The following is a 21,535-nucleotide window of genomic DNA, read 5'->3' as shown; positions in this document are numbered from 1 at the left end:
TTTTAGATGTAGATTTAGATGTTAGACTACATTCACTTTCCCAAGGAATAGTGTGTGTAAGACAGGGTGTATGGAATATAGCAGAATTCATGGCCAGTGACAGTACATAATAAAGTACATGGTGAGTGTAAAGCATTTAGAAAACAATACTAAATGTTATGAATGAAAAACAACCCATAATTCCTGAATGCGCATTTAATATTTGAGGCTGAATGTGTGTTTAATCTATCAGCAGGACATGAAGATCTGTATCTGGCATCTAAAGCTGAATAAATCAGTTGCTTTTCCATGGCAATGTCCTTGCATTGTTAAAAATGACTTTGAGAGCCAAGCATAATGGTTTCCTATCATTACAGAGATCTATTGACCGGGCGCACCCACTGCATACAGTATCGATTTACAAATTTAGAAGTTTCGCTATTGCCGTGTAGGCCATTTAGAGGTCATTAAGCTGAGCAGTCATAAGTTGCAACCCAATTAAATCACAGCAACTGTTCGCTTACAAATGGCTGCAAATGGATCCAATCTATGCCTGCATCCATCAGGCACCAGGGATGGAAACGCAACTTCAGAAGTCTAAAATGAGAAACACTGCCCTTTTCAGCGAACGCAAATGATCATTCACACAAACTAAAAATACATGTCCAGGAAATGGGGTCAATTTTCATTTGTAACTTGGCTGAACGGCTAAATAAGAAAAACGTCCCCTTTTTAATTAGCTCTTCTATTGCCCTCTATTACTGATTAGCACTACATTTCCACAGGCCCACAGGCTCCTTTGGGAAACCGCATGCATATGAACATAACAATGGGTCAGTTTTATTCATACTTATAGATCCCCTCCCTAAAAAGCTGTGCCCACTGATGCTTTCTCACCATAGCTAGAACCCCACTTCCAACGGGGATAAACAGCATGTCTAATTGCCAACACGCATCTAGCTGCTGGCAAATGTGCTTATCAGTTGTTAGCCCTTAAGAACTGGAGCTTTCACCGCGATCAGGCTCGTGCCAATTCGCTCTGGTAGCAGCTCTACTCTCCGGAGTAAAGGGCTGTTGCTTTGGCATTAGGGTTAGTGTGGGGGTGGTGGGGATCTGCCGCAGATGGTTGTCAGAATCTCATTTCGCATTTGATTTAACGCTTAGGGGGTTATATATGAACTCCGCGCGTTTATTACACCTCCTCATGTGACAGGAGCTGGGTTGCTCAAAGACACCTAGAAAAATGTGTACAGAACAAGCAGGGGTGGAAAAAGTACAGAGAAATTATATTTATGTGTCAAAATATTACTTAAGTAAAATAAAAAACACCATTTAAAGCTGCATCGTGTAACATCTGGGGATTTGGAGACCTCTCTGATGGAAATATGTAATTGTAGCCAAAATGCGGAGGAGCGTTTTGTAACATCGGTGGTGTTTCGGACCCCTTCCTCGAGCAGAACTCAAAGAGAACTCGGTCAAAACTTGTTGAAGGACATCAGGGAATGATTGGATACTGTCATCATACACCGATCTGGCATAACATTCTGACCACCTCCTTGTTTCTACGCTCATTGTCCATTTTATCAGCTCCACTTACTATATAGGTGCACTTTGTAGTTCTACAGTTACAGACTGTAGTCCATCTGTTTCTCTGCATACTTTGTTAGCCCCCTTTTACCCTGTTCTTCAGTGGTCAGGACCCCCATGGACCCTCACAGAGCAGGTACTATTTGGGTGGTGGATCATTCTCAGCACTGCAGTAACACTGACGTGGTGCTGGTGTGTTTGTGTGTGTTGTGCTGGTATGAGTGGATCAGACACAGCAGTGCTGCTGGAGTTTTTAAACACTGTGTCCACTCACTGTCCACTCTATTAGACACTCCTATCTTGTCAGTCCAACTTGTAGATGTAAAGTCAGAGACGATAGCTCATCTGCTGCTGCACAGTTTGTGTGGGTCATCCTCTAGTCCTTCATCAGTGGTCACAGGACGCTGCCCACAGGACGCTGTTGGCTGGATATTTTTGGTTGGTGGACTATTCTCAGTCCAGCAGTGACACTGAGGTGTTTAAAAACTCCAGCAGCACTGCTGTGTCTGATCCACTCATACCAGCACAACACACACAAACACACCAGCACCACGTCAGTGTTACTGCAGTGCTGAGAATGATCCACCACCCAAATAGTACCTGCTCTGTGAGGGTCCATGGGGGTCACTTTCAAAATGACATTCAGGTTTTACAGACTGACCCGCAGCAGTGCTTGGAAACCATATTTAAGCTTTAAACAGCAGGTCTGATCAATAGTAGTAATGCTACTTCTTTCAATGTTAACAAAAAAAATCTTACATAGTGCAGCTTTAAACATACTGAAGTATATTACAGTAAAACGTAAATAACACAGAAAATGAAGTCAGGCCAAGCCTACCTTGCATTACTTTTCTTAAATTTATTTAATATAATAAACCCAAATTAACAAATTAATTGGGTAAATATACAAGTATTTTTTTCTAGAAAATGTACTTGAATTAGAGTACAAGTATTCAATTACAATAATACTTGAGTACAGAACAAATCTTCCACACTAACACTGTTATATGTGGTATAGTAGCAAAGTACAAATTATAATATTACCAGTACATTCTTCAGTAGAATTCAATCTTACATGATTTAATTTGTAATAAAGCACTTTTCATCAGTTTTTTTTTGTTTTTTAATTTTATTTTTATGAGTTTGGTGCAAAATGCATTACAAATCACTTGACTTTTTTATGATATGTTGTTATGAGTGGGCTTTACACATACAAGAAACATCAGTGCTATATTATGATTTACAATTTATTTACATGAGTAATTTCCTTCATCGATAATTCTACTTGTACTCAAGAAGATTATCACTATGGCAGAAGTTCTTTTATTTACGTAGGAATTTTTCTCTCCCACACTGGGAACTCTACTCAACATGCACATGAATGGCAGTTCGCCAAACCGCTGTAAGTATTTCAAACCCAGTAACTGAGTATTTTAAACCAAGCTAAGCTAAACTGGCAGCGACAAACAAGTCACGACTTTCTCTCGAGGCCCAGAAACCGAGGAGAAAGTTGTCCTTTGTTTATCCAACTTCAGCTTAAGTTAATTAGAGGCAGCGAGAGCATGTCATGCCATCACACATACACGTAGGCACACAAAACACTCCAAAATGAGAAAGCTGACTGTAGGCTTGAAAAGCTCCAGGATGCCTCACTGCTGGGATTCATTGTGTGGCGGTGTAGTGTAACAGCGGGACGCTGGAGCTGCATAATCAGCCGCCTCCTCACCTTTCATCTGAGATTCTCTCTATTGTCACACAGACTCTGCATGAATTATTTCATTAGAAATGCAGACATTTTGCCTAATACTGCACCTCGACAGAGGCCTCTGACTTCTCTATCATCTCCTGAACACAGCCTGTTCCCCAACACAGGCACCTACTGAAAATCTCACATTTTACAGGAGAATTCACCACTAATTTAATCTATGGAGAAAGCAGTAAACATCACGACCCCTGGTTACTATCAACACCACTGTGAAGGAAATCTGAGTAAGTGTGTTTCTCTACAATGCAATGCAGTTTCACATCAGACAACCCTGAATGACTTTGGTTACATCTCAGTGATTAAATCATGTAGAATCAAACACTTTGTGGAGTTTAGCTTTAAGAAAAGCTTTCCAATCTTACTTTGCTCTTGTTTACATTCTAGGAGCTTACAGTTCTGTCCCTTAGAAATCTGGAGATATTATTTAAGCAAATATTCAGTTCACATTTAATTATTTAAGCACAATACGTAAATATAAAATTGATTGCACTATTATTTCATGAACTGCACTGAGTTTCAGTTTACATTCTGTATTGACAGTTTCGTCTCTGCTGTTATGACTTTACGTTCATTTCTAAAAACTTGCCAGAAACTTGTTTTTTGAATGTTTTATCATGCAAAACAGTAAATTCAAATCATAATAAAATATCTCCCCTTCTGCTTCCCAACACAAATGCGGCATTAACTGAACATTTAGAATTTACACTTACACTTTTTAATGATCAATAAGTGAGAAATAATTAAACGCCTACATAACGGAAAACCGAATTTTAAAGCGTACCATTTCCTCCCCAGTTCATATGTATGGAGCGTATGGACTGGGGAGCACCAAAAACAGCCTGTTTTGAATCCATTCTTTCTGAGGTGTCACAAACACCAAATCATTTACATATATTCAGGCTGTTGCAGCTTAGCCCCGCCCATTTATACTGAAGTTAAAGGTGTGTTTTGGCTCTAAGTGCTTTCTGAATGAGGCATAAATGAGGGCAGCCAGTTAGAGCAGAGTTGATTCACATATATCGGTCTTAAAGGCACAGTAACAAAAACAGCCTGTTTAATTCCAAGGGATAAAGATGAAGCTTGGAAAATTGTCATGTAAAATGACACAAATGTTGTGAGTTGACCTTATGAAAAAATGTAGGATATGTCCCCTTTATTGCTATTAACCCCTTACAAGCCACAGTTTTATTACACACTTGTATAACCTAAGAATAGCGCAACCCATTTGCATTGAAGTCGCTGCAGTTACTGAATAATAAGCTTTAGTATGTAATAAGGGGTTAATAGTTTACAATATTTATGCAAGTAAATAAGGACTGATATATACAGTTAACTATTTTTAACATCCTCTTCAAAGAGACAAAATTGCTGACTTTCTTTTCTAACAGCAGGTCAAGCTAATGATAAACTCTCACTAAATCCATTTAGCATAAAGCTTATATGGCTTAGAAAAGCCTGAATAAAGGTTCTAGCAGAGAAAGGCGAAAGGTATAAACACAGAGCTGAAAATCGTTCAGAATTGTTTTGATACTTTAGTATTGTTGAATTCCTCAGCAACTGTCAGAAGTGGGTGTGGCTTGAATCATAAATGAGTGTGAAATGCTGTGAGTGGGTATATTTACTGCCTGTAATGGCCTGCAGACTAATCAACGAGCCCTGATGTTAAGAACATGCATGCAGAATGTAATTTAGAGAGCCAATCAGGAGAAGAGATTTTGGAACAAAAATGATTTGGCTCACGGATGCTACTTGGAAACAGATTGAAGTATTTCTGTCGGTACTATAAAAGTATTACATTCTTTGATCCATGTACAGTTACTGAATTGGGTTTTTTGCACTGTAGAGAAGTATTAGCTAATACTGGCTAATTAAATATAAGACCCGTCACTGAGCCTTCGGTGTGGCAGAGTTTATTTGAAATGCAGTGACGATTAAAAGCAAAAAAGTCTTTGGGTTAATCTGCATTATTTAACTGATTCATTTCAAAGAAGTGCAGATCTACCCAGATTCTTATTCACTTCCCTATTAGCATTACTTTTGCTGGTAAGGGCAATATGACGGTATTAACTGTTATCATTATAAATTAGATGCCAAATGTAAACATAAAATGTTTAAATGTGCTTTTTTGAGCAAACTGTGGACATTAAGGACATCAGTGCCTAAAACACACTTTCCAACTGCATGTTTGATTACAATCAGCATGTCAAAAAACATATCATGAATCGTGAAAACTTTGAGAAATATCATGATATTACTTTTGAAATCTAATAAACTGAAAGAAAGTAGCAGTGAAAATGGAGACTGTCTTCTTGTTGTAGCCTTTTAGCAAAAACTCTGCCAGTTTTGTTAACTAAAATGTTTTGTTTGAATAGATTTAATGAATACTGTTTAAAATAATAATTTCTGAATATGCATGTGGAACAATTTTTAATTTTGTCCACTTTTGGAAAGTTCTGCTAATATTTTAGATGAGTTTGGCTTAGTGATATATTAACTATGTATTATCTGTGTTTAACCTGAGTGTTATATTGATTTGGCTGTGCAAACTGACCAAAAGTTCCCAAAGTTTGTGTTTATTGATCTTAAGAGACAAATAGAAGATACTAAGTACTATAAAAAAGTATTTGAATAAGATAAATTCACTTTTTCAGATTTAAAATCACTTTTTTCAGTGTAATGTATGCAGACACTGGGCTGGTCCAAGTTATCTGAATACTCGAGTACTCATTACTTACACTGGTACTCAGTTCTCTGTTCAGTATTCAGAGGCTTCATCTTTTTTGAGCCTTTAAACCCCAACAGATTTCTTTTCTTGTGACACTTGTGAGTCTTGTGAGATTTTTCAGAGTTAGATCCTCAATAATCTTTGTTTTAAATATAAATTATTGTATCGTAAAACCAGGTAAAAATAACAATTATAAGTTGAGCTCATTTTAAAGGTGTGTCTGACTTCTTTAGTATGAAAACAAAACCATGCAACAGAAATCAACACAGAGCTGTCAGTTCAGGACTGAAGGGGAAACTGAAACTGTAAACCATTGTAAGTATAATATCATCGCTGTCCAATGAAAAACATGCATCTCCATTTTTTGCGGTTTTTACTTTTCTGCATCATTTGAGCTCAGCAGATGTCCTTCACATTGTGTGAAAATTTCATGACCATTGGACCAACAGAAATGCCCCAAAATTATTAGAATAAAATATCTTCCCATTAACTTGCATTGAAAGTAAAGAATGTTTTTGCCCTCTCCTGTAAAGTTACTATTTTGGAGACCTGTTTTTCTTTGGACAGCGACGATATTCAAAATTTATAATAAGAACAGGGACATGAAACAAACCCACTACAGCAACTAATGAAGTTCTTCACCATTATTTCTTAGCAATAAAAATGATAAGAAATCACGACGTCATACCTAAAGCTAAAGGCTCCATAATTAACCTAAGAACTCTCTCCAGCTACAATTTCTCAAGCCTCCCATTATCTTTGAACTAAACTGAACTCAGGACTAAAGTAAGAAATAACCAGCACTGACACAAAGAGACATAACCAAATGAACGACACCCAGCACGAGGACGCTGAGAGAATGCTGTCAGACCCCTGTCTACGTGTCTGAAAAACAAAACAGTGGTGCTGTATGCCTCGTCCTTCCTGGGGGATTCATAGTAAAAACAGATGTTTATGGATGATTCTACAGAATCAGCTCAATCAACATTCCCACAGTTAAAAAAACTATTAAAAAACAATGAAGTATTCAGACCATAGGTATTTACAAGGATTATGTTGTGATCTATTTAAACCCAAGGCATTGATTGAGATAGTACTAAACTAAACCAACTAATCTAAAAAAATCATCATTTATATGATATTTTTATCAGCAGTCAGCTGTCCCAAACACTAACCCCTAAATTTCAACTTGAAATAAGACTTCTTTGTATGTTTTTTTCAATGTGGTTCGATTTCTTTTAAAGTGAAAATGAAAGAACTAAAAAACATTTTTAAAAATGCTGTCCCACATTTTCATGTCACTACCGAAACACAGAGTTTCGATCCAGGGGCGGAGCCTTGTTTTAGCCGCACCCCTGAATTTTAGAGCAGGAAGTGAGGCTGCATCCCTGTCCCTCGTGGCCACATGATGAACAGTTAGATCCCATTGTTTTAAAGTAAATGTGTCCCAAAGTCTGAAAAATGGTGTAACCTGAAGAACTGTCACTACCGAAGCACATATTTTCTGCAGTCGAGTGAAGTTATTTGCATTTTAATTAAATGTGATGATGTTTTGTGTAAGCAACTGTTCAAAGCTGTGTTTGCTAGTCATGTCCTGGCCAGCAGCTCTGAGTTGTGCCCAAAATTAGTGAAAGTTGTCTACTAAAACATTTGGTAAAGTTCTGGAGGCATTATTGTAGTGGTGGTGACAAAATGGAATGGTCAATACTTTAATTAAAAAAATAAACATAATAAAGGTGTAGAGTAAATCAAAGAAAAAGGATTTTTGTCTAAATTCCAAGTCCGACTCTGAACCAATTCGGTAGAATGATCCATATAAAGCCTGCGATCAGCTGAGCTTCAGCCCGACTGCTAATACACTGTTGCTGCCTACTGGACATTTCGCTGTTGTCAGAAGAAAACCTTGTATCTCCATTTTTGACATTTTTTCAGTTTTTGCCATAATTTGAAAATGTTGCTCTTTACATTGTGTGTAAATTTTGTGATGAATGGACTAAAATAAATGACCCAAAATGAAAAAAAAATCTGGTTCCATTGGCTTACATTGAAAGTAAAGTATGTTTTTTGCTTCTCCTGTAAAGTTACCATTTTGGAGATACGAGGTTTTCTTCCGACAGCAGCGAAATGAAGTAACTAACATAGCTAACATCATGGTTAATGATGAAACACAGATATTACTGTTTAAACGGTGATTTTGAAAACAGGAATTTGAGCACTTGTTCACAAATACCAACAAATGCTACCATCCCAACATGTTCACGCTCCTCATGAATAGCTGTCCGCTACAACATCATAATAGCAACATACATATTCATCAGACATACCGAAGATTGTGTTTTTGCAGCAGAAGCATGCAATTAACGGGCAGTACAGGATCTAGTCCCAGCTAAAAAAATCAATAGTGGAGCTTTGAGACTCTGAGACAGAAAACTGACACGGACACACAGCAGTTGGAGGGATCCTCTGGTGAGCTGTCCTTCTGGAAAGAGTGGAGATGCAGCCTGGCTCTATCTGACCTCCAAGACTACCAGCCCGGAGAAGCCACGTCCCCACGGACTGCCACAGGCGGTCGCTTCAAAGAAAGGTTCAGATCAGATCAAATCAACTAAATAAAGCCTCCTCTCTGGTGCCCAAGCTCAAGGACAGGAAAACAACACGATCAAGTGATGTGAGTCCAATTAGAATAATAACACGAACACTGATGAATTACTTAATGAAGTTTAACAAAGACGCTAACCAACCAGCTGAGATTACAATGTAATGCAATTACGGTATACAGCTCTTGGTTATCACTGATGTTGCTGATGTGTGGAACATTCTCTCAAGGGAAGAGTGAAACGCAAATGTGAAGATTGGGGTTTTGGTTTGTGGAACCGCAGAATGAGAGCCTGAAGACGTAAAGCAGGGACATAATCTGTGAGCGGCTGAAAATTTCTGCCAAATGAGCACTGAGCTCATTTCATGCTGACGGACTGAAGAAACGCACCATAACCTGCTGATGGTGTGCCACGCGAACATCATCGCATGCTCAGCGAACGCCTTCTGGTTGTTTTAGCCGCTTAAAAAAAAGAAAGAAAAGCTCTGTCTTCATTTAGCATTATTGTGCTCGTCATGAAGATATACGTTTTTCAAGGGCTTTTTCAAGCAGAGCGGGATTATCACCTCGTTTCTAAGCCTGGATGAGTTGAAGATGAGTTGAAGCGCTGCTAAATAGAGAATCTTAATGGGATAATGTTCACGCCATGCGATAGAAGAATGCATAAGACGCAGCTGCAATAGCTGTGGACTCCTGGCTGAAAGATAAACCCAGTCATTCAGTGAGAAACACATCCTCCTCCACAGGAAACGTCTCAGGCAATACAGAGGAACAGGGTGCTAGAAATCCCCATGCACACGCGCAGGCCTCACCTGTAATGTCGAGTGTCTCTGAGTGCTCTGTTGCTGGGGATCCGCTCACTCTCTCTCTGATTGAAGGCGTACAGGCTATAGGGATCTTGGCCCGGCTTCCATCTGTGAGCACTGAGGTAGTTCTTTTCTTCAAACTCTTCCAGGAGATCATCCCATTCGGTGTCTGAAATCTGGAAAAGCGATATACATCAAATGTAGGGATGCACCAATATAGCATGATACCAAATAAGTAATCATTGATTACTTTTTTACTCAACCATGATATGACAGTTTTTGAAAATATTTACATGATTTTATGTAAACATATAATGTAAATATTTACCAACTGCTTTTATTCAGAGCCATTTGTAATGGTAGGTCAAGGAGTGCGGTTACATGCACTCAATAATCCGATAATAATCGGATTTCTGCAGTTATCTGATCTGATTAGTCAAATGGTCACCATACTCCGATCTAGAAATCAGATTAAGAAATCCGACAAACAGGCTCAGTAATCAGATTTCTCAGTGCATGTAAACTCTTTCTCTGATTCTTTCTCTGATTCGAGAAGTGCTGCTGCGAAGTGCTGCAGCAAACCACTTTTGGAGCAACGGTAAATCCGACTACACGCTTGATGAATTGAAGGATTTAAATATTCTTCATCTTCTGGATGATGTATCTACATATTTTTAGGTAAAGTGGCACAAAGTTTAAAAAAAAGCTGCGGCATGAAGTTTAGGTTTTATGTTACATTTATATCACGTCTTCTTCTGTGAGTTTATTGGCTGGTTGTAAAGCAGAAATCCAACTCAAGCACATATAAATGGTAAAATCTGATTTTCTGCAGTTATCGGATTATTACGTGCATGTAAACACACTCAATGTATTCTTATTACACAAAGTATTCTTAACAGTATAGCAGTGGTGTGGGCAGGTAATCAAACCTCCAGTCTTCTACATGTGGGACAGTGTTGTTATCCACTATGCTATCCATTTGTGTGAGTATTAATGACTACAAGTAAGCCTATCACAATTATTAATCACTTGATTGCAATTATTTAAGGTCATCACAATTATTTAAGATGACCACAGTTAATTTCCACAGTTGTTAGCTTTCTAAATTATTTATTTCCATCACAACAAACAATGTTAACTGGGTGCATTTTCATCCATTGGATAGATGTGAAAACATGTAAATAAAAGAAACAGGAAAGACACGTCATTGGTTGTACAAAGACCACAAAAGTTCTAACTTCTAGCTGACTGTAATGGACGAACATGGAAACAGGAAGCAAGTGCAAGTCTTTTTACTGATAAACTGTGAAGCTGAGGCAAGCAAGGTTGGGATATTCATATTAAACACACAATGGACTACTAGAACTAGAAAACAAATGGAAGTAGAAAATGTCTGAGAGCCAGACATGAAAGCAGCGATGTTTGGAAACCAGGAGAATAAACCAGAAACAACGAAAGAACAGAAACACAAGAAAGACGAGGGCCATCGGCTAGTTTGTACAAACAATGCTCAAAAAAGACTGAACATGCAAGAACATATAAAACAGACAAAACAAACCACAGCTGGAACAGATTACGAAGGGGAGGAGCTACATACAGATCTGGGTGGAGCAGGGAGGAGCAAGGAACCTAAAACAAAGGCACATGACGGGGAAATTAGACTGAAGAGAGACAAAAAGGGGGAAACCAACCAGGACGGACAAGGAAAATAAACAGGAACACATGGCTAGAAGAAAGAAATAGTGAAGGAAATCAAAATTTAGGCAGGGCAGGAATACAGTTATGCTGTAACACCTTTATGGGCGGTGGTGAGAAATGTTTGTTTATTTGAGCTTGAGTGGGGTCTTTTGTCAATAAAGATCTAGAAATTAATAACTGCATACACTAAACAAAAAAGACAAGTAAATTGTTGATCATATTTATTTATATGACAATTAATCAACAGCTAAATTCTCAAGAATGTGTGCAGGCTAAAAATATTAATTATCATGTAATTCCAAAAAGTTCAATAGCATAATAATTTCCAAATTTCTAACAGTATCACAATATTTGATTATTTCACTTTGCATTAACAATATTACAGAAACCATGCTTCCTGAGTACCTGTACAAACCTGACATAGCTTGTTCTGATTGGACGGTTCTGGTCTGTTCTGCTTTTCCTAAATGGATATTATGGGTAAAAATGCACAAAATAGAATTTAAACAACTGAAAACAAACAGGCGACAAGAATGCTGTGTGGCACTGATAACAGTACTTAGACGACACCTAGTACTATTTGGAATAATAATAACTCAATTTTTCATTTATTAATGAATAATATATCAGCTGTCAATATATTATGCACCCATAATCAGGCATGCATAATGGTAGCACCAGACACACTCTCCAATCTACATTCCCAAACTGCAGCGAAGAAGAACCGCTGTGGGCAACGTCCTCAATCAAAATGAATTCATATCTCAGAACACTGAAGCACTGCAGCCTCCCATGCAGGGGGTTGAACACACTATATTTCAGAATCCATGAAGGCATATCAATCATAGTTTAATAAACCTTCATATTCTGCACCGACAGCACTCCCGTTTATTATTTTCTGGGGCTGCTTTTTTCCGGATTTGCTGAAGTCAGACCATTAGGAGGTCTGAGGGCTGTTTGGTTGTTGCTGGTGATTACCTGTGCTAGTAGTTTGCTCGTTTCACCCCAGAGGATGAATGGGGACTGATGATGCCGCTACACACACCTATGCAGTAGCACTGAATGGCAGCTCCCTTGAAAGGAGGTGTAATGTTATTAAATCTATACTGTATGATGTTGCAGTGAGCCTTTCGCTTTTCAACCTCGTGTTGAGGGACTGATTTGAGTAAAAAAGATCATTCGCTTGCTCAGTTGTACATTTCACCCATCAGCCTATGAACCTACGAATGTGGCACAATCAGCTGAACTATAATTAAGGACGAACCACTTGATGAAATGGTTAATGTCATTATGCCGTGATCCCATTAACCTTATGCAATAAACCTTTAATTTTGGATTGAACTATCCCTTTAATGAGACAGGGGGCACCGACGCTGTGTGGTGTGAACCCCCGCCACCCGCTCCCCCCCGCGCTCTCTTTTGCAGTGCTGTCGGCCTGTGAGGATGTGTCATGGCCCGTTGCTTTACAAGAGCCACAACAGCATCTTTACAGCCAGTAATAGAGGTGGGTAATTGCAAATGTCTGTTTCTTAAGATAGACTGCTAAGCATGACAATGGCCAGGCTTTCAGTTCAGCCCGCCTATGCATAAAATCAGCTGAAGGCCCGTGAGGAACGGCAGCAGCTGGAGGATCAAATATGATATTTCCATTACAATATGCCATCATGACTCAGCGGCCTTGTTATTCAATGGAATAAAAAAGTGTGATGGTATTAAGTTTTAAAATGTTGTGACAAAGCTTCAGGTTTAAAGCTCAGGGTGCTAAACCATCCGTTTAGAATGTTCTGATATATCACCAAATAATAAAGGAAAATTGTGCACATTTCTTTATGTATCTAGAGACTAATGTCATCTGAGTTTGGTCTTTATAAGACAGAAACAAGGCAGGAATTAGCCAGATATGTACCATCTTGCTCACAGAGCACACACTGGATATACCTGAACTCTCTGTTTCCAGCAAACTCTGTTACGTGAAGTGAATTTAATGAATACGCGTCAACAAAAAAATGTGCCGCTTGGCGAATCGATCCGTTGACTGAGTGAAACTTTGTATTTGCACGATGTGCAAAAAACTTACAGACTACCACGCACATGTATTTCCCAGAGGATCCCAAACAGCCCCACTCCACATTCCCCAGTGAAATCATTAGCTCGGTGTTGCTCCACAGCCACTGATCGGGCCGTCTAAGCTGCACCACGTTTGGGGCTCAGCGCTCTTCCCCTGGCTGCTAATGAGGGTAGGAGGACAGACTGAGGAAGTGGTAATTGGATATTCCCTGTTCTGTCATCTGCGCTCCGACCATGTCCTTTTTATAGTTTTACGGCGAGTCACAGCTTCTGGTCTCTGGCAGCAGGAAGAAACCGCACATACGCCAACAGTAGCTGGTGAACCGCAGGGGTGGATGGAACAATATACTGTGTGTTAACCCCTTAAACTCTAAGAGCTCAGTGGAATAATTAGACTTCCGTTCATCACTCTCACAACTGTTATGATTAAATTAGTACATGTTGGGACTGCAATATATTACACCATTGTAATAGGCTAAAAACTAGATCTGTCAAATGACTAAAGTAATATCACATTATTTTGTGCAGTCAATGGAGGGTAACGACAGATGTCTTATTTACTCAAATTGGATCCTAAAGAAAGATATTTCCTATTTAAACAACAGATTATTCTGTTACACCTATATGGGTGGACAAAGCGGTCTAGCCTATCCCAGCAGTCACTGGGGGAAGGCAGGAAACACCCTAGACAGGTCGCCAGTCCATTGCAGGGCAGACACACAGACATACACACACACACCTAGGGGCAATTTAGCTCCATTTGGCCTGACTGCATGTCTTTGGACTGTGGGAGGAAACCCACACAGACACGGGGAGAACAGGCAAACTCCACACAGAAAGCACCCTGGTCACCCGGCTGGGAATCGAACCCAGCGCTACCCACTGCACCATCGTGCCGCCCATATCATATACAGTACTTTACAAAGTCTTAGACACCTAAGCAAATTATTTAAACCGTTTATCTTAACAATAAGTTCATTTTTGCTGGTAAAAACAGCATCTATCATTTATATCGCTAGTTTGAAGAAGAGCTTGGTTTCTGATCACTCCTGGACGGCCCCAGGCATCGCATAGATTGGTTAAATTCCATCATCAGCACACCTGATTTAACATAACGAAGGTCTGATTTTCCAAATGAGGTATTGGATGACAACTAGGCCTGAGCGGTAGAGCGAAGTAATTGCATGGAGAACTGAGAGCGAACTAGAGAGGAGTAATTTACTGTTAATCGGCTTGCTAAATATGTTGGGAAATTGTGGATCATGTTCCTTTAAGAAGTGTGCGGGTGTGCCCAAATAGTCAGTTTTTTTTCTGCTTTCAACAGAGAAAAAAAGAGAGAAAAAGAGAGAGAGAGAGAGAGAGAGAGAGAGAGAACGAGGGAGAGAGAGAGAGAGAGAGAGAGAGAGAGAGAGAGAGAGAGATTTGTTAAGAAGCTTGCTGTTCTCTCTGCTATGCACAGTAATGCTAGCTGTACTCACCACACAGCTCTTCTAATATCCACTTATTTCACTTTACGTTTAGTTTGAGCGCATGGAACCGAAAATAAAGGCAGACGTGCTTTGGAACTTCAACTTACTTCAGTGCGACTCACTGCAGTAAAACAACCAGGCGTGACTGGATATTACTATAGAGCAAGGTTATCTGTAGACCTGGAACTTTTAGAAATAGTGATGTTATTTACTTTTACTTTTAAAACACTGGGCTATTATGGGGCCTTCAAAAGCAGTTAGGCTACAGTAGAGTAAAGTCCCAACCTGTCTCTGCTGTGTATGATTTACAGCCAAGTAAAGTGTGCAGTATAGCCTGATAGCCATACTGCCTCGTGTCCATGAGTTTACTTGAATAGTTGGAAATATGAATATAACTGATATCTAAAAATAATGAGCAGTGGAGGCTCTCGAGGGGAACTGTTGTCTTCCATACTGCTATTGTTTTTGTTAGTTTGCTGCTCATTGATTTATCCACATTAATTTATCTGCTGAAAGTGCTGAATGTATTCACTGAATTAAAAGCAATTCAAAAGTTATATTGGAACAAGAGATCTACCATCACAGATTCTGACACAGGAACATACAGCATGCGAACAGCTGGGCTTCAGCCTGGACTTCTGCAGCTGGCATGAAGGATATGCATTATTTATCACATTAACATGTAATTAACATGTAATTTTTGACAGTCCTAATAAACACACATTGGTGAAACCTTGATGTGACCCAGTGTTTAATAGGCTCACATTATTTTGACCAGAAGGATTTACGTTTGGTGATTGGTTAGAGGCTCATCTGCATTCTGCCCACAGTATCTGTAGACTGATAACAATTAGCAAACAACATTTTGCCCTAGAGTTTAACCCCTTAAAATTCCTTATTACATACCTTATTATTCAGTAACTACAGGGACTTCAGTGCAAACTGGTTGGGCTATTCTTAGGTTATAGAAGTTTGTAATAAAGATTCGCGACCAGCAGGCCCTGGCCGTTTAACGCGTTAAAGAGTTCATTGTTTCCGCAGTATTAGCCTCTATAGTGTGATAAAGTGAAAGGGCAATAGGTCACTGTAATCTCTTCCGGTCAACCGAAATCAAAATGTTCCAAAATCTGACAGCAGTAGAGTCACGGCATAGCGTGAGCAAATCTCAATTTTGAATGTTACTCCTGACTGTTCTGAGTGTTCTTATTGGGCATGTGCCCACAATAATTATCACAATAATTGTCTAACCTTTACTCACAGCTTATAACATCATGACAATATATGTATTAAAATATATTTTAATAATATTTAATATATTAAAACATACTTTAAAAATGATATCTTTAAAGATTTCGCTGTTGTCGGAACAAAACCTTGTATCTCCAAAATGGTCACTTTAAAGGAGAAGGAAAAAACATACTTTACTTTTAATGTAAGTCAATGGAACCAGACATTTTTCCAAGTCATTTTTTGCCATCTCTTTTGGGCCATTCAGTATGAAATTTACAGACAATTTAAAGGGCAACAGGCATTTTGAAATTATGTCAAAAACTGAAAAACGACAAAAACATAGATACAAGGTTTTGTCCTGACTGCAGCGATGTGTTTTTGTACTTTAAAAACTATATCTTTAAAGACGTTTTTGACGTGCAGTATACATGTAAATAACACTGTTCATATAACGATGCTCACTGTGTATTGTTATTATTACACAGGACTATTTGCAGTTAGGACTGGACCTGAGAACCGTAGAGCACTGCAATCTTTACCAAGAGCTTGGAAAAAAAAATACAGCTCTAATGAACCACTGTAGAAAAGGAAACTCACACAGACTTCTGAGAAACAAACTTGTTACAACGTTCAGGTAACTTTTTAACTTTGTATGTTGCAGTTTTATAGTGAATCATTAAGCCTGACTCAAACTGTAGCTCTGAGTATTCCCTGATTCACCTGTTAGCCCATTCGCTGTCTGTCGAGCTGCTTGTTAAACAAAACCAGACGCTTAAATAAGGTTCGGTTTTCTTTCAAGCTGTTTCTTTCATACACACACACAGTTTGTGAACATGTGTTCATGAGATGAGCATCTTTTACCTTCTCCAAGCTGGGTGGGACGTGTCCACAATAGCAGCACAGTGCGTGTTTAATTTAAGGGTATAGTGAAGTACCAAATACCAGCACACATCCATTTCTTACAGTTTCTTTGTCCATTGCTGTATGAAAATCTGAATATTAATGTCTTGTGTCATACTGTAAACCATACTGCAACCACCGTATTGAGGAAGAAAGTTATAATGTAATATTTTATCCATACCGTGTCTCCAAATCTACAGTTATAAAATCAGGGAATTGAAGTTCTATCTTCAGGGGGTTGAACCAATTCCATCAGCAGGAAAGGGAGCTCATATATCACTCCAGATTCAAAGCTCAGCAGCGCACATGATCGTTCAGAACTGGTGCCGAAGAACCTTTAGCCTCCCATGAGGACGAGTAAATCAGATTCATGTCATCCAACACCAGTAACACGAATGCACGGCGCAATAACCCAGCTTGTTTATGTAATATATACTGCAGAGCACGTGTGCCATGAATCAGACTAACAACATACATCAGTTTTCCCCTAAGTAAATGATGATAATGTATCATTCAGCAGATGGAGCTACAGCATATCTTCACTTCCAATAAGACTGAGACGTCAGCACTGCTTGATGAATGGGCTGAACATACTGGCTAGCCTACATTATACCATTTACACCTCAACTCGATAGCATACATCAACACAGCCCTGATCTATCAAGGCCACCCTATATTTCACATTCCATCTTGCCAATTACAGCTATTTCAGACTTGGCCCGCCATGTCAGGGTTACGGTGTAAACAATATGACTGCTCTAAGTAGCAGACAGTGCTGGAAAACATGATGTTCGGCACATATTTCTAAAGAGACGCTTCCTTTATGTTCCTTCTGCAGCTTTGTGCTCTGCAATAAAAGTGCTGGTGAATGTTTCAGCTTTTGCTGCAATTTTCAAGGCCACATTGATTGTTCGACACTGTCCACAGTCGCTGATTTTACCCTGCAGCAATCTGAATACAGCGTTTAGGTTTACTAGACATATGGAATGTCTGGATCATATACACATCTCCGTGTATAAACAGAGTGAGTCACTGATGAGAAGATTTGATGCAGTTGACAAAGCAGCAACAAATATACTACAATAATCCTGCGAACACAAGTCTCATGTGCACCCTTTCAAATTGAACATCATTTTAAATTCAGTACATCTTCATAACTGTTTAGGAACTGCGACGTCAGCATGCGAATGAGTTATTGATTTGATTCCCCCTTGATATGATCTGCTTTAAACTGCAATATCATCACAATTACGCTCTAATGGCAAAACTGCTTTTTTTACACGCTCGCTGCTCAATTTCAAATTGAGCCTAATCAAGAAAAGCCCTGTAGAATACAGAGAATTAGGGAATTATGGGTTTCAAATCGTTCCAGTGTGTAGAGAAGTATCACACGTTAACGACCGATTCAGTATTTGTGAGTTCGCTGTCTGCATGCTGGCGCAGGACTAAAGGAAAGAGTGGGTGAAAAGGCTCAGTGAGTAGGAGCGGCAGTGGCGTTTGGTGGGGGTGTTTACCGAGCAGAGTCGATGCACAGTGTGCTCTGCAGGACAGCAGGAATGTGTTTAAAAGAAAAGAACAGCGTTTTTTTTATTTCTATACACTGCGTCTGTAGCATATTGTCACTGTCCAAAGAAAACCAAGTAACTTTACAGAAGAAGGGAAGAATATTTTCTCTTTTTCCAAACAATTTAGAACCATTTCTATTGGTCTGTTCATCACGAAACTATGAAAGAGTTTCAATGGCAGCTGGAATTCTTAAATCATGTGAAAAAAACAATTAAAAAACGACAAAAACGGAGATATAAAGTTTTCTTCTGACAGTGACGATATGGTGAATTACAATCGACAATATTATCCTTGTACTTAAAGCACTCAAAGTAGTCTTGGAACATTCTCTAAATACAAATTATGTCTTTTCTATTTATTACTTTTCAAGCCAAAGTTATCATTTATTCAGTATTTCCCTCAGACATTATAAAATCATAACCATGAGGAATAATGAATAGGTTTACTAACTGAAACTCAAAATGATTCCAGGAATTAACTGAACTCTTAAATAAGGCAAGTAAAAGCAGTCAAACTTTAGCAGACAAACAGTGTCTGTTTCCTTTGCGTCAGTCAGTATTTAGTACTTTATTCAGATTAGATGTTCAGATTATTCAGATTAGTTGTAAAATTTCTCTATTTCTGGATGACTGCTGAAGTCTTCTAGGCACAGAGTGTGAGTTCGCAAAACTGGGGGGCTTGCTGAGTTTGTATATTGCACCTGTAGCAAATGGTCAGATGAACACTAACACTTTTGCACCTACAGTGCTCGAAAGTCTCTGGACACTCTCTGAAGACAATTTTAGTCTGTTTTAAAACAGGCCACTACTTCACACTCGACTTTGAAATGTTCAGTGTGCCTGCGATCCTTCTCACAGGCATTTTGCTAACAAGAGATGATATTTTATTGACAGATCAATTCAATCAATATTCAAGTTTTCGAAATCTCATTTAGAATATTAATGAAACTTTGAGTCAGAATAGCATCAGAGATCTCTCGTTCGATGTATTTTGACGTTTTTACATGTATGTACATTTGGGACTGGACCCAAAGTATTTGATACATTATAATGTAGCTGAAATTGCTTTTGAATATGGCATAGCACAATATTCATAACACACCATAATCATCAAAAAATATGATAGCGGTGTCCCGAGACTACTTTTCAGCATAGAACAGAAAAAATTGAATTTATAAAATAGGCGTTAATTGGCATGTGCTGAACTCGGCTTTTAAGTCAACATATTTTCAGTTTCATTACTAAGTACAAGGAAATTATTCTCCACAATAATCGACTGTATGCTGCAGATGCATATAGTCAGAGATTAGGTTGAAAAATGCTGGAGTGTTTATTTAATGCCTTAGAAAACAGTCTAACACAACGATGAACCCCCTCGAATGGCTGGAGAAACGTCTTCCAAGTTTACATTCCAAGTCTTGCTGCCTTGATTTAGATATTACATCAGCTTAACAATCTAAATACAGGATTCTGCAGCAAAGATATTTCCATGTTTATAACCGTGCTCCATCGCAAATATGAGACATATTCATTTACACAGCAAAAAAATGAAGTGAAATTATCTTAAATGTAGTCTAAATATCTTGAGATGACTGTATTGAACTTATTACTAGACTTTTTTACTTGTTTTAGACAACCTTATTAAGTGAAATTATCCCACTGTCTGACATCATTTTACTAAATAAATGTCTAGAAATAAGTTATAACAAGCTTATAACAATGTATTAGACATATAGACTAGTTTTAAGATAATTTCACTCATCAATGCCAGTTTTTGCAGGTGTAGGTAGCCAAACATCTTTAGTGCTCTGAGATTGTGTTAAACTAGGACATTAAAGCATTTAGACCTGCATGACTAAACAGATAGACTTAATCCCCACAGTTGGCTTTACTGGAGCTCCAACTTAACACTGTACACTGTGTAATAAAGTGAGTGGGGCTTGTTGGCTTTAACATCTGGACTCATGTTTACAGACAAACAAACCAAAGGTGAGCCCAAGTCCGTATCACATGTCATGTTTATCAGCCGTGGAAACTCGTGGCTCCATCTTGGCTAAACTTCTCTGGATAAGCCTGTGAGGCGGTTTCACTTCAGCAGCGTTAAAAGTCGCTTTGTAAACCAGTTCATGTTCCCACAGCCGCGCTTTCCCCCGGCAATGGTTTCAAACTGCCGGTATGTTTCACACAGAACGCACCTGCTGAACAAACTGTGGGTTTTCTGAGGTGAAAAAGAGGAAACGCGAGGTTTTCTGTGAGGGAGATGTGAACCTGTATCGCGTAAACACTCGGAGTCCTGAAGGCTGGTATCCTCACACCTGTACGGAGCAACGACATCCTCACAGCTCACACACACACACACACACACACACACACACACACACCTCACCTCTTTCTCCTTTGGCGGCTCTCGTCTTTGGTCAGGTATTTTCCGGCTGTTCAGGAGGATGAAATACAGCAGAGCCGCCAGCCAGAAGAGCGCAGCCAGAGCCAAAGTGAGCTTCCGAGAGAGCCTCTTCATGTCTCTCTTTTTGTTGTTGTTGTTTGTTTTCAGGTCTTCAGGCGGCTGTTTAAGCTAAGCTACATCTTCCCTCAGCAGTGTCAGAGTCTTTCTGAGAGGCTTCCGCTCCTCTCGCCCCTCCGAAATCTCCCCGAGCTGTGCGGAGACTCGCTGTGGGCGACGGTGAATCGTCGTCCAGCTTGATTAAAATCATCCCGTCCCCCCGCTGAGGTAACGACCAAATGTGAATGAGTTTAGCACCACCTACCGCGGAATGATCTGGACACGTCTGCTTTTCTCTCTCCTCCCCGCACCAACTTCTCTCAGCCCGCTCAGCCTCACATCTCTGCTCACAAGACCGTCTGAGGCGCCTGATAACCAGCTGCGTTCACTCAGTGATGTGGTGGTGCTCGGTTAGAAATGAAGGTTCTGTTCAGGTACATTTTTCATCCATCAAGGTACAAACAGTGTAAATGTTCCCTCAAAGCTCCAACAGTGGTTCTAAGGTCTGATTGTGAACCTTAAATAAGTTTTTCCAGGTGAAAAGTTCGTATTTGTACCTTTTCATAACCGAATGTTTTAAACAGAACAGTAAAATAAAAGCCTGGAGACGAGACGGGGTGTGTGGAGTCAGTACAGCTTAGAACATAT

At 39.2% G+C, this 21,535-nt stretch overlaps 1 protein-coding gene across 2 annotated transcripts in view; it reads right to left on the bottom strand.

Moving 5' to 3' along the window:
• Positions 1-21,235, bottom strand: part of galnt14 (UDP-N-acetyl-alpha-D-galactosamine:polypeptide N-acetylgalactosaminyltransferase 14 (GalNAc-T14)) — a 103,858-nt gene extending 82,623 nt beyond the window's left edge. The window contains exons 1-2 of one of the 2 annotated variants that reach the window (XM_036581195.1): positions 20,774-21,235; positions 9,465-9,634 (exon numbers count right to left, since the gene is read on the bottom strand). In XM_036581195.1, coding sequence (XP_036437088.1) covers positions 9,465-9,634; positions 20,774-20,905 — 302 coding nt within the window. In that variant the 5' untranslated portion in view covers positions 20,906-21,235. The remainder of the gene's footprint in view (positions 1-9,464; positions 9,635-20,773) is intronic. The other variant, XM_036581194.1, reaches the window with a different exon arrangement.
• Between the last annotated feature and the right edge of the window lie 300 nt (positions 21,236-21,535).

The sequence above is a fragment of the Colossoma macropomum genome, unplaced genomic scaffold (assembly GCF_904425465.1).
Source record: "Colossoma macropomum unplaced genomic scaffold, Colossoma_macropomum, whole genome shotgun sequence".
Classification (NCBI taxonomy): domain Eukaryota; kingdom Metazoa; phylum Chordata; class Actinopteri; order Characiformes; family Serrasalmidae; genus Colossoma; species Colossoma macropomum.
This window is presented reverse-complemented; position numbering and strand designations above follow the sequence as displayed.